General features: G+C 44.7%; 1 protein-coding gene across 3 annotated transcripts; it reads right to left on the reverse strand.

Moving 5' to 3' along the window:
* Window positions 1-4,999: 4,999 nt before the first annotated feature.
* Window positions 5,000-14,147, reverse strand: LOC102013140 (chromosome unknown open reading frame, human C1orf109). 3 transcript variants are annotated; one of them, XM_013519698.1, is made up of 5 exons: window positions 13,834-14,147; window positions 13,417-13,694; window positions 9,594-9,773; window positions 6,912-7,030; window positions 5,000-6,604 (listed from the first exon to the last, which is right to left on the reverse strand). In XM_013519698.1, the coding sequence occupies exons 2-5, from the start codon at window positions 13,689-13,691 to the stop codon at window positions 6,567-6,569; spliced, it is 612 nt and encodes a 203-aa protein (XP_013375152.1). In that variant the 5' UTR covers window positions 13,692-13,694; window positions 13,834-14,147; the 3' UTR covers window positions 5,000-6,566. The 3 variants fall into 3 exon arrangements, with proteins under 3 accessions (XP_013375152.1, XP_013375150.1, XP_013375151.1); XM_013519696.1 differs by having other exon boundaries at window positions 13,417-13,697; window positions 14,078-14,136; XM_013519697.1 differs by having other exon boundaries at window positions 14,078-14,103.
* Between the last annotated feature and the right edge of the window lie 48 nt (window positions 14,148-14,195).

Here is a 14,195-nt window from a genome sequence, read left to right on the forward strand (position 1 = left end):
ACAAAAACAAACAAATAAGGGCTAGTGCAGGTAGCATCGTGGGGGGGTGGGAAACCACTCCCTCCACCCACTTGAATTTGGGCAACACTACGGGGCCAGCCTCTTTCCATTATTCAAAAAAAAAAAAAACAAAAACAAAAACAAAAACAAACAGAAAAAAACAAAGACCTAGGAAATCTCTAAAATCTCGGTTGAGACCACTTGCTCCCTGTGTAACCACCAACGCATAATGTTCTGTTGAAGATTAGGTGTTCTTCCTGTTTCAGATCTTACCCTCCCCTTAAAATTCTCTGGAAGCAGCCTCTTATGCTGATTGTATAGTAAATATGCTGTAGCTGCTGGGCAGTCCTTTCTCCCATCAGGAGAGGGGCTCCACCTGACCTCAGCTTTGTGCATCTTGACTCTGGTCTTCATTTCTTCATCTGCCACTGTTCCCCCTCTGGAATTTCAAGAGCTGCGCTGGATGTGGAAGATCTCCAGGCCAGAACATGAGCATGTTATATCTCGAGGCCTGACCTTCAGCAAGCTCTTCCCCAGGTGAACCTTACGAAAGGTTTATAAATATGGACTGCATCTCATACATGTGATTTAATCAGACTGAACTCTGGGACATACAAGCTTGTTCAAAGTCCCTGAGGTAACTCAGCACCCTGTCAATCATTCCTTCCAGAGGTCCCTAGGCTGGGGTGCACATCTTTTAAATCCAAAAGATGATTTATCCATGTGCTTTTTATTTTTCTGTCACCCCAAATCACTTTTCTGTTCATACCACCCTTTTTGTTTCTGCTGTCAGGGACCTGCCCTGAACATATCTTCCCATAACTACAATAAATGAAGCTACTTTTTCTTTTATCATTGGATGTACACAAGCAACTGGACTGTTGGACCCAGTTATCAGGGCCAGTTCAATAAATTATGGTATACTCACAAAATGGCAAACTCTGTCATTGTTTTTAAAAGTTTAACATGTTTTCAAGGTGCTACAATTTGTATGTCTCACTGGCTTTATTTGAACTCAACTGCCCCATGGGCTTGAACAACTGGTAGTATACGCGTGACTACTTGAAAATATGGGTGTTGCTGTAGCTGTAAAAATAAGCCAAACACATTTTTTGTGTACTTTGCACAAATCAGCCCCCTTATCTATGTTTAAAAGAAATTCACAAATAGAAATTTCTTTTAATTTAATGAAATAATTTGATTACTGTAACTGATATAGGGATATAGGACCTCCAAATAATCCAAACAATACAAAGGAGATAGGTAACTCTCAACTTTTAGATGTCCAATATGCCGAGTACGCGTTCCCCAAAATCGAAGAACGAATTTTAAGGAACAGAGGTTAAGAGTGGGAAATATTTACTGGGGGGAAGGAAGCTTTGATCTAAGAGAGACAGGAGGGGGGCCCAGGAGATGGGCTACCCACAAGCCCACTTCTCAGGGGAAGCTTTATGGAGTAAAATGACACGAGGTGGGTATAAAGTGGAACAAAACTGAGGTCAACCAATCAGATTACAAATGTAGTCGCTTAGGCAATACGGATCCAATGGGGAAGCAAGTCAGGTAGTAAGCACACCTGGAATGAACAAAGACTTTTCCTGGAGGGAATGGGCCAGGACTGTTTGGAATATTAATCATTACTGTTTATCCCTAGCGGGGAGACGTAGGTATAGTATTCTATCTTTTGTCTTGAGGTCTGCCCTCCAACCACTGGGCCTGTACCCACCGTTGTAATGTATTCTCATCTTCTGCATTGGCTCCCTTGACGGCCTAGCCCTGTCTGATTGCCTATAATATTTTCAACTAACTTAGCTGTCTATAACATAATTTTTTAATTGGGGTGAATAGTATTAATATTTATATTTGGGCAGTAATTATTCAAATTCAAGCAACTAACTAGATTCAGTCCATTTATAGACTAATTTTATTAATAAAAAGACCAATAAAATTGATTAGCTCTGTTTGTACCACCAGTGGCACAAGTCACCTGATTTATTATAGGCAGCTAAGTTAGGTAGAAATACGGTAGGCAATCAGAAGATGAGAATGCATCAAGACTGTGGCTGGAGGCACATCTGAAGATTAAAGTCACAATGGCTAGATTTACGTACTTCTTTAAGGGATAAGCAGAATTTGACATTACAGGTATCACGCTTTTGAGATCTCCCATTACCTCATTAGGGGCGGGCCATCCTCTCCCTCCCACAAGACTCAGCCTCAGCCTCAGACTACTAAAACTAAGACTAAAAACAAGACTAAGACTACAGATTATCAACCAAGAGTAATGATACCCATATGCCTTCGCTACTTTTGGATATTACCTAAGTGATTATCCTTGCAATCTTATTGGTTAATCAAAATTTTGACCCATGTTGTACCTACCTTATGATTTTGTTCTATAAAACTTCAAGGCTGGGCATGGTGGCGCACGCCTGTAATCCCAGCACTCAGGAGGCTGAGGCAGGAGGATCGTTGAGAGTTCGAGACCAGCCTGGGCTACAAAGTGAGCTCAGGGCCAGCCTGAACTGCATAGTGAGACCCTGTCTCAAAAAGACCGAAAAAAACAAAACAAAACAAAAAAAAACCACAAAACCTCAAGAAGTAAGTTCATTGGCAACCCATTCAGGATCCCTCCTGTCTCTGTGCACTATTTCTATTCCCCATCTCTAGTCTCCAAAGAATTTTCCTACTCTTAGCCTCCGTTGTTCCTTAGAATTCATTCTTTGACAACAAGGAACATGAACTCGATGTATCTGACATCAGGATTTCCCTGTATGAATTGGACGGTCATGTGTGTACAGAAACACGTCAAGGAAACTCTTTATGTATTCATGCAGCTCGAATTCTAAGATACAACAAACAGAAAAAAACGGCATTGCCAGCAGGGGTGCTGCACACCAGTAATTTCAGCATTTAGGAGACTGATGCAGGGGGATCGCACGGTAAGAGCCCAGCCTGGGCTATACAGCAAGACCTTTTCTCAAAAAACAAAAAGAAACCCAAACAAAAGATCCCAGGCATAAAACTGGGTAGGTATCATGCTGCTATTCGTATAAAAAGGAGAAAACACAAAAACATGTTTGTTGTGTGTTGCTATGGAAAAATAACCCCCAAAACTTAGTGATTAAACACTATCATCTTGGTGTGGTGGGTCAGGAATCAGCACACAGGTCTTTTTATTTTGTCTTGAGGTCTGCCCTCTAACCACCGGGTCTGTACCCACCATTGTAACGTATTCTCATCTGCTGTACTGGCTCCCTTGATGGCCTAGCCCTGTCTGATTGCCTATATTTCTAACTTAGCTGTCTATAACCATTTTTAATTGGTGTGAATGGTATTAAGATTTATATTTGGGCAGTAGTTAATTTGAGCTAGCTGTCTTTGGCTCAGTCCTCGCGAGGTCAGTTGAGCTATCAGCTGGGGCTGGACCCGCCGGGAGAAAGGACCCGCTTCCAAGTTCTCCTCCGGGTTGTTGCGGCACCTGGCTTGTCCTGTGCTTGCTCACAGGGCTGCAGCTGTGCACAGCATCCCAGCTGACACCCCCAGCTGACATCCCCGTATGACCCAAGAGTGAAAGACAGCACCCACATGGAAGCCAGTCTTGTTTTGATGATCTATTTTCGAAGCAACATCCCGTCTTTTTGCAGTCTTCTGTCATCAGACGCAAATCTGCAAGCTGGCTCAAAGGGAGGGTGCCCCAGGGTACGGGCGGGTAGAGACGGCTCCTGGGCTCTCTGGGAGGATGCGACCACCGATGTGTGCACTGAAATGTTCAGCACCAGCCGCCTGCAGGGGAGGGGGCTGGCTCTAGGGGAGAACTTTTCACTCAATATGCTTTTGTACTTTAAGATTTTACACATTGCTTACATGTTTTATTCAAAAAATAAAACAATTTAAAAATTTAAAAGAATTAAAAGGATGCCATTTAGTAGCAGAAGAGCTAAGAGTAAAGAAATCAAAATTACTACCCTTCAATAGTTACCCGTAGGCACCATAAGCATATTCATTTCTAGTCATCACTTCTTCCAGAGATGGGAGCTTAAAAAGCTTCATCACACACCCACAAGGTCACGCGTACAGCTGTGCATCACAGTGTCACTAGGGTACACTCGTATGGGGCCACCCTCATGTATGGGGTCCTTCGCTGACCGAAATGTTATGCAGCATACAACCGCACACATGTGCATGTACACAAGCAACTGCCACTGGAGCAAAACAGAGAATCTTGAACCAGGGTGAGTCCTTCATAGTGTGGCTCCAGACCGCCCCTACAGACCCATTTCCTGCCCTCCTTCTATGAACTCTACTCGCTTGCTGTGCTGGATAATTAGCAAGTGTTAGTTCTAGGGAATAAAAGCAACAAGCACGACGCCATGCAGAGCACACTTTCAATGAGTGTTAGCGTCCATTCTTCTTTTTCTTTTGAGACAGCATCTCGCTGTGTAGTACAGGCTGGCCTTCTGGCACTGAGTTCACCATGTAGCCTAGGCTGGGCTCAAATTTGTGGCAATCCTCCTGACTCAGCCTCTTGAGTGCTGGGATTACAGGCATGCACCACCACGCCCGGCAATATCCATTCTTAATCAAAGGCTGCCCTTGTTCAGACCGTGCCCTGTGCATAGAATACCATGAATCTCTTTTCTAGCTCCAAGTAAAATTCCCCTATGGCTAACTCAGATGTACTTGTCACCATGAAATGTCACCTCTGTTCTCCCACAGCCCTTTATGCAACTGTAACACTTTATTGTTGTATTACAATTTAACTCTACAACTCAAAGACTGATCAGCAGCCACATTTCCTGGGGCCTTTGCGGAAACGCAAAATCTGGCCCTCTCCCCAATCACAGAACAAGACGCTAAATTCTAGCATGATACCAGTGATTCATATCCACGTTAAAGTTGGAGAAAGACTGTTTTAAAGCTTTTCCTGACTGAATGGTAAGCTTCCTCTGGGCTTTCTTTTATCGCTCTTCCCAGAGCCCATCATAAGACTCAATACTCAAATCTCTTCTGAGTTTAGTTTTAGTTACATAACAATTATGCATATGATAGATTTTTTTGTAAAATTCTTGGAAGAATATACACTATGTTATTAATAATTGTTATGTATTACGTGAACAATGGTACATTTTTGTGCATTTCATTTTTCATAGAGTATATGATCTTTGTACACAGAATTTGAAGATTTGGAAAAATTACATAAAATGTAAGATATAATCACAGGCAAATATGTGTTATATGATAAAGATAACGGTTACAATTGTATTGAGGTATAAGAACAGATATGAAGATGAATTTGGTACATTTGAAGTTTTTAAAGACAGTCTAATGACATGTAGCGATACCTTCTGTTTTTCACTAAAACTGTGAATGGACAATGAAAGGACATATTAAAATGTCTCTGATGGAATTTGCCTTATACTTTTCTACATTTTAAATCTTCCCTACAATTACTAAAATAAGCGTAAGGAAAAAAGTCATTTTTACTTTGAAAAACACTATTCTCTTTATTACAGAGCTTTCCCTCAGGGATCCAGACCTCTCCAAGCAGCTGGGAAACGGGAAGCTCTGCGAGCGCAGGGCAGCGGAAGAGCTGGAGCCCCGGGCCTCCGCAAGGCACCCGAGGCGGCGGCTCTGGGCTGTGCAGTTAGTCCCAGCTCACGAGAACGCGGCCCGCGCCACGCGCGATGCCCGCTGCCGCCAAACCCTGTCATTTTGGGAGTCTCACTGGCTAGTTACTTCCTCCCACATGGCTGACAGCAACAAGGGAAAGCGCTCAAAGACAAAGCATTCAGCCGAGTCATGCTGCATCAGCTCCCCCTGGTGGCAGGCTGAGGAAATGAAAGTGGCTTAATAAGGAGCTACTGCAATGGGTCAAGTATTTTAATTTTGAAATGTTTTCCATCAACATCACCTTTTTTTTCCTTTTTGAGACCAGGTCTCACTATGTAGTCCAGGCTGGCCTTGAACTTGCTATTGAGGCCTAGGCTGGCTCAAGTTTGCAATCTTTCTGCCACAGCCTCCCAAATGCTGGGATCACAGTCCTGTACACCCACACCTGGCTTTCTTCCTTTCTGTATTTCTTATTTTATTGTTTGGTGCTGGGCCCGTACCAAACATGAGCTCTACCACTGCATTATATTCCCAGCCTCACTTTTATTTATTTAAACCATCAAAACCACCTTCTCCTTCATCAAGGAGTCAGAGACTGACTTGTACACAGACAATGCCAGGAGCTCCTGTAGCCCTTTATCTCCTGTCCTTTCCCTCCCTACTTCAGGCCTTAAGATACAGATACTGTATTGACAGCACTGCCTTTACTTTCCGTCTGCCTCCACTCACTTCCCTGAGCCTCAGGAAAGGGTAAGCAGTGACCCATGTACCCTTGGCCATGCCCCCAGAGATGCACCACCAATCCTCCCAAGACCCAGTCCTCAGGTTCTAGGCATTGACATTTCCAATGTGACAGGTTGCTGTGCTGCTGTTCCTTTAGAAATACCAGAGTGCAGCAATGTCAGTCTTCAGCAGTGGCCCTCCGTCTCCGATAAACACACAGCTTAGCTTCCTTACTCCTCCAGGAAGAAAGATACATTCAATAGGATATCTGGAACAGGAAGAGGGAAAAACTGTTGTATATCACCACTTCAGAGAACATGAAACATCAGATTTATAAAGATACAGAGATACAGCAAGGGCATCTCTCTAAAGCCTCCTAGGAATAGCCAGGAGCGGTGGTACACGCCTGTAATCCCAGCACTTGGGAGGCTGAGGCAGGAGGATCACTGTGAGTTTGACACTAGCCTCAAGGCCAGCCTGAACTACACAACGAGACCCTGTCTTAAAAAAAAAGACCTCCCAAGAGATGAGCCACCAGGAAAGAAGAGACATACAGGATAATAAAAGAACAGTACCCTGCACAAGGTCTTGGCGCTCATCCTCTGAAATTCGGTTCCAGGCTGTGGGCAGTGCTTGAATGCCTTCCAAGTCTCCCCACTGCATGGAGGAGAGGAGGTACTTTCTCTTCAGGTACTTTCCCAGGAGTTAAGGACACATTTGCACAAAGAAAATGAAGCACTGAGAGGCGTAGCTCAGTACTAGAATGCTTGCCTAACACATACATGAGGCCCTTGACTCAATTCACATACTGAAAGAAGAAAGAAACAAGGAACAAGAGAAAGAAAAAAAGCAAAGGAGAAAGGAAGACAGAAAATGAAGTATGTGGAAGGAACAAAGCACCCTGACCAGAGCTACAGAGCTATAAAGTAAAAGTTACATTTTACCAGATAGGCAGAATGCATAAATATTCCCCAAGCAACTCTTTTTTAACACAGCCTGATGCTAGTAGGAGAGAAGCGTCAAACACTGTCCCTGAAATCTGGAATCTCACCCCAGTGACAACAAAACCAGAAACTGAATGGCGAAAAAGCACAAACATAAACTCAGTGGAAGTTCAAAGGATGGATACCCCTGCTTTAGAGGCCAGCAGGAACATTCCAGCTCATAGGAAAGAGAAGCAGAGGTAAGGGAGTGGGGAAACATGAAGTAGATTCAGGGAAAAGTGAGTCTTCCAGTGTAGCTGGTATGCACAGAGTATGTGGCTGGAAAGGCAGCTGAGAAGATGCGTGGATCCAGAACCCGGAGAAAACAGAACCCAGGCAGGGATTCTGAACCTTATCCTAATAGCAACAGAAGCCATCGACAATTCCTGTACAAGCAGCCTGAAACAGATAGACTTCTGGAAGACATAGACTGTGGTCATTACCTACAAATAACTTAGAGAAGGAAAAAACTAGAGACAGAGGAACCTGTCAACAGCTACATGTGATTAAGAGTTCAAGTTAGAAGCTAAGGAAGTGGCAGAGGGCAGAGAGAAAATATAGCTATGCATCACTTAATGATGAAAACATGTTCTAAGAAATGTGTCATAACTGATCTTGTCCAGTGTGAACATCATGAAGTCTACTCACACAACTAAGACAGCTATGACATCGCTGAGTAGAGTACTCTTGCCTGTTGGGACCATTGTGGTATGTGTGGTTCATTTCATTTGTAGCACGTGACTAGAAACTAGCTCTAGGGAAACAGAATCAAAGGGCTTGCCAACTGCCCGTACAAGCAGTCTAGCACGCTGCAAGTGTTCAGCAATGTCCACTGTAGCTACTGCTCTTCTTGCCCCTGCTGCTGTTGCTCTCACTGCTACTCCTGGTATCACATCAGTACCACTGTGGCAGTTAAAACAACAAAGAGAAGCCCAGGGGTGGGGGTACATTTCCATACTGAATAACAGCGTTGATTCTACAACTAAATGAAAAAGGGGGTGAATTCTTGAGAGCTACCCCGAGTTCAACTGAGACTCAAGACCAGAAGCAAAAATGAAGATGAAGCCAGAGAAGAGTTGTGGGTATCAGGCAAGAATACAGAGGAAAAGGCTAGAATTTTAATTAACTGGTCTTTCTGCTTTCACCCCTGCCTGCCATCACCCTGAGACTTTGCTTAGAACATAGCTATTGAGGGCCGGGAAGACAGCTCAGAGGCACAGCGCCTGCCTGGCAAGCACAAGGTCCTGAGTTCAATTCCCTGTACCAAAAAAAAAAAAAACAAAAAAAACATAGCTATTGAGATACAGTTAAAAATGTAGGTCTTTTCATGTTACTCCTCTATTCAAAACTTTCTAATAGCTTTTATCTCAAAGTAAAAGCCAAAGTCCTTTCAGAGACCTTCAAGGCCCTGGATCCACTAATCTAGTCTACTCCTGGGCTCCCCTCGTGCCCTGCTCTCAGCACATGAAAGCCTGCCCAGACCACCCTAGCTCAGAGCCCACCCTCATACCTCACATTCTTCGCATTATTTTTCTACATAGCTTTTTTTTTTTGGCTTTTTTGAGACAGGGTCTCGCTGTTGTACAGGCTGGCCGGGAACTCATGGCAATCTTCCTGCCTCAGCCTCCCGAGTGCTGGGATTACAGACATATGCTACCACGCCTAACCTCCATAGCATTTATCACCATCTAACAAGCCATACATTTTCCTTTTTCCATTTCCAGACAGAGTCTGGCTATGTTGTCCAGGAAGGCCTCAAGCTTGATATTCTGTCTCAGCCTCCCACATAGCTGGGATTATAAGCATACACCACTGGGCCCAGCTCTGTATCTATGTACGTATGTATGTCTGTATGTGTGTATCTAGCTAGCCACCCACCAACCCATCCATCCATCTTTCTTCTTTCCTTTTGGGTTTTGTTTTGTTTTTACAGACAGGATCTCACTATGTAGCCCAAGCTGGCCTCAAAGTCACAGCAACTGATCCTCTTGCCTCAGCCTCCAGAATGCTAGGAATACAGGCATGTGCTACCACATCCAGCACATTTTTACTTTTTAATGCAAGTCTCCCAGCACCTACAAAAGTGCTTGGCAGGCAGTACCTACTCAATAAATTATTTGAGGAATGATTATAAAAAGGAATACAGGAGGAATCCAAGTTCAGGAACTAAAGAGAACAGTCCAAGATAGAAAGTTTTTCATCTTGTGAAAATTGAAAGGAAAAAGACTTCTTGGAACAGCGCCTGACACTGTCTCAAAGGGACGCAAAGGATATGAGCTTCGGTAGTGTCTCTCGATGTCTTGCAGCCATTCCAACATGTCCGCCACAGAGGGGCTCACCACCGAGGGCTGAAGGACAGCATCAATGCCAACTGCGTCTGCATGTTGCTCATAGGTCTGAAACACTCGTTCCACGTGGCTGCTGACAGTGTCCCGCACCTTGAGAAGGGTGTCTCTGTGGGAAAGAGTCTGACATCAGACAATCCCATGAGGAAGGCAGGAGGTGAGGTTTCTCGAGCCTGGTGTCACTGACATTTGGGACTGGGTGATCCTGGGCTGTGGACTGCCCTGTGCATGGCAGGATCCTCAGTAGAGTATCTGGTGTTCATCCACTGAATGACTGGAGGAAACCAGGCTCCGACCTCTCTCTTTTTTTGGTCTTTTAGAGACAAAATTTCACTGTGAAGTTCAGGCTGGTCTTGAACTCACTTTGCAGCCCAGGCTGGCCTGTAACTTGTAGCAATCCTCCTGCCTCAGCCTCCCAAGTGCTGGCAGGCCTGTGCCACCATGCCTGGCTCCTACCTTCTCTAAATCACAACAATAGTCTCTAAACATTGCCAAATGTCCCTTACAAAAATTCATCTCCAACTGAGACCCTGATCTAAGGAAACTGGTGACAATACCTTGGAAATAGGAGTGGCTCAAGAATCAAAAACTGACTTACAGATGGAGAAGCTGAAGAAGTTATAGGGCTCTCAAACCTGTGGGATAAGCACAATCACCAAAGAAAGTGAAGACCAAGGGGCCTTTCTGGGACTACCATAAAACTGTAAGGACAGCAAACAGTCCCAGGTCATATACAAGAAAAAGGAATAAGCAAGAGGTAACTGAGGCAACAAATTAACACTATGTGCATGTTCCCTAGTCTTTTCTTGTTTTTTTTTTTGAAACAGGGTCTCGCTATGTAGTCCAGGCTAGCCTTGAACTCACGGAGCTCCTTCTGCCTTAGCCTGCTGAGTATAGGATTACAGGCATGTGCTACCATGCTTGGCCTCTTTTCTTGGTAAATTCATGAATGGCAAAATGTGATCTCAGGATAGACAAGAGTACTGTGGACCTTAGGATAGTTACACAGTCTTCCCTCATGTATAAAACTAGTTTGTAGAGGGCTGGAGATTTAGCTCAGTGGCATAGCACCTGCCTGGCAAGTGTGAGGTTGTGAGTTCGATTCCCAGTACCAAAAAAAATTTACTTTGCAGGGGCCAGGGATGTAGTTCAGCAGCACAGCACCTGCCTGGCAAGCACAAGCCCCTGAGCTTGATTCGCAGTACCAAAAAAAGAAAAAGTTTGTTTTTTTCACTGCACATCCAAAGCAATGGCTAGAATACAGACTAGCATGTAGAACAACAAATATTTGCTAAATGAGTCAATGAATGAATTCAAAGGGTTATTATAAAGATTTAAAACAATAATCCATAAAAAGTGCTTAGAATAGTGCTTAGCTTTTTATGAAGTAAATATTACTTTACTGGTGATTCCAGTGTATCCAGCCATCAAGACAACACCTAAAACTTCTCAAAGGGCAAGGAATCATCTAGCCTGGAATGCTGGCTCTCAAAAATGTTTGGCCATGAATTACAATGAAAAAACCAGACAAAATAACCCAATACCCACACACAAACATGTAATCAACTGATATAAAAGTTGACAGAACAATACCTGACCCTCTGAAACACTGTTTTCCATATTGTTATTTGTACACAACATTTAAAAAATACAATAAAGCTGGGTATGGTGGCACACACATGCAATCCCAGCACTTGGGAGGCTGAAGCCGGAGGATCACTGCAAGTTTCAGGCCAGCCTGGGCTACATAGTGAACTCAAGACCAGCCTGAATTACACAGCGACACCCTGTCCCAAAAAAACCAATAAAACAGAAGACAAAATATTGCAGTCATATTTTGTGGAATATTTCAGTTATATATTATTATAGCTACAACTTTTCATCACACCAAAGATAAACCCTGTATCCATTAGTATTCACTTCCTCATTCTCCTCTGCCACTCAGCCCCAGGCAACCAGTTACCTACTTTTCCATCTCTATGGATTTGTTCTGGACATTTCACACAAGTGGAATTATACAACCCGTTGGGGTTTTTTGTGTCTTTTACTTTACATGTTTTCAAGGTTCATCCATATTTTAGCACGTATCAGTACGTAACTCCTTTTTATGGCTAAACAATATTCCACTGTACAGATCCTAGTACATTGTTTATCTGTATACCTGCTGGACATTGGATTTATACCACCTGTTGGGCAGTATGAGTAATATTGACTCCCATGGATTCCTTAAACAGCTACGGCTGATAAAGAAGCCAATTAATATAGAGCAAATGTGTCAATAGCTAAGAGGTTTTTGTGGATTTCTGTTCCATCTCTCACGAAAGTCCTCCATCCAGAAGCAAGACATGTGTCTACGGATCATGTGGTCCTAGACATGGCTTACACATCCCTTCGTGAGCGCCAATCTCGTTTCTTACCAGCCGCCGCTCCAGCCACGCCAATCTCCACGCAACCCTATTCATATCCTCCTCCCGACCCAGTTTACATGGGGCCACCCAGGTTTCCAACACACTTCCTTCCAGAGGCTTCCTCCCTGCTCAGATGGCATTCATCACTACCTTAGAACACAGCACAACATAACTAAAATGACTGATTGTCTCTCCCTCCTACACCACTAGGAACAGGAAGTCTAACTCATCTTTGTATGCATAGCACCTTCTGCCCGGCATTCTACAGATGCTTAGTAAATGTTGCTTGTTACAAATGCATGAAAGAATAGAATGAGTGTCCTATGAATCAATGGCACAGACATTGTACACTGGGACTGTCTTTTGTTCTGGGTCAAGGAGAGGCCACATATGCCTTGTCTCTTCTCGGGCCTCTATCAATCAGCTTGGAAGACATGCTGTTCCTGAGCAGAAACACCAATGTTCAGCACAACAAAGCAGTGGTCACGAGTTCTGGCTTTGGTGTCAGGTACACTTGGGTTAGAATCCCAGCTACGCTATTTACTAGCCCTGTGACCAGAGGCAATCTGCTTAAATCTGTTTCCTTGCCTGCAAAAATAGAATAAAGCAAGATCAAATTGCAGGTGTCAAAAGACTTTAGGAGAAGCCGGGGGTGGTGGTGCACTCCTGTAATCCCAGCACTCCGGAGGCTGTGGCAGGAGGATCACTGTCAGTTTGAGGCTAGTCTGGGTTACAAAGTGAATTCAAACCCAGCCTGAACTGAAAGAGTAAGACCCTGTCTCAAAAAAAAAAGAAGAAAAAAAGACTTTATGAGGTAGTGTAGTAAAACTCTTAGTTCTGGTCCCCATTAGCTTAAAATATAGTTTTTCATAGCCTTTCACAAAGAAAACAATAGAGGAGAGCTAACAAAATTCTCCACTCTTTTTCTGCTCTGCTTTTGTCACTTTTTTTTTGTTTTGTTTTGTTTTTGGTTTTGTTTTTTTGAGACAGGGTCTAGCTATGCAGTTCAGGCTGGCCTTGAGCTCACTTTGTAGCCCAGGCTGGCCTCGAACTCGCAAAGATCCTCCCGCCTCAGCCTCCCGAGTGCTGGGATTACAGGCTTGCTTTTGTCATTTCCACTAAGGGCAGCATGGCCATGCCCAGCCTCTGGCAAAGGGAATACCGACCAGAAAGATGGCTTTTTGATAGAAGTCCCACTGTAACAGAAGGAAAGAAGGAAAAGCTGAGACACTTCTAAGTGCCATGCACTCCAAGAGAGAACTACCTTTCTGGCCCATCCTAACTAGTTATAAAGCTGCCAGTTTTAAGGTCACTCTGTCGGGAAAGAGTGCCACGGAGACTCACAGCTTCTCCTCCAGCTTGTCCAGGATCGTGTCGCCAGCCTCCAGCTGCTTGCGTCTCAGCCGCTCCTGTAAGTCCGGGAAGGCCCGAAGCGCCGGCACATCCTCAAATCGCAGGTTCTGTGCGGCCTGCAGCTGCTCTGCCAGGTTGCCGAGGGAGGCCAGGAGGGGCTGGCAGTCCTGCAGGGTGCTCTGCCACAGGCCCTGCTGTTCCTCCACCACCGGAAAGCACTTCTTCAGGGCCTGCTGCACAGCGAGCAAAGGCTGGTCCTGAGTCATCTTCTGCTAGAAAAACAATAAAAATAGGGCCAGGGCGGCGAGTCAGGGCGAGGCTGAGCGGCATTTCCGACCGCTTGGGAGGTCTAGCGCTCGGCCTCCAAGTCCCCCGAGACAGGAGCTTCTGCTCGAGGCGCTGTCCTACCTTCAGAAGCGGCGCTCTAGGTAAGGACCTCTGCTTCCCACCCCAGGATAAGTGTCCTGGTTATGGCTCCGAGCAGGCTCCTTCGGGATGAGGAAGCTCTCTGCTTCACCGGGCCCAAGGCCCATATCCCCTCAGGTCAGCGCTTTTGGAACCATAATACTGTATCCTTTCTTTGAGGCCGCCAGGAACTGTGCTGTACACCAGCCGAAAAACTTAAAACCAAATAAATCCAACCCTTAAGTACCCGCCGGGAATAGCACCACGCCGCACACTCGGTCCGCGCATGCTCAAAAGCGACCCCCCCCACGCTAACGTCAGACTCAAGCGCGACTGATCCTGGAAACGTCATCAAACTGCAAAGA

Source organism: Chinchilla lanigera, unplaced genomic scaffold, assembly GCF_000276665.1.
Source record: "Chinchilla lanigera isolate Chin_1 unplaced genomic scaffold, ChiLan1.0 scaffold00051, whole genome shotgun sequence".
Classification (NCBI taxonomy): Eukaryota; Metazoa; Chordata; class Mammalia; order Rodentia; family Chinchillidae; genus Chinchilla; species Chinchilla lanigera.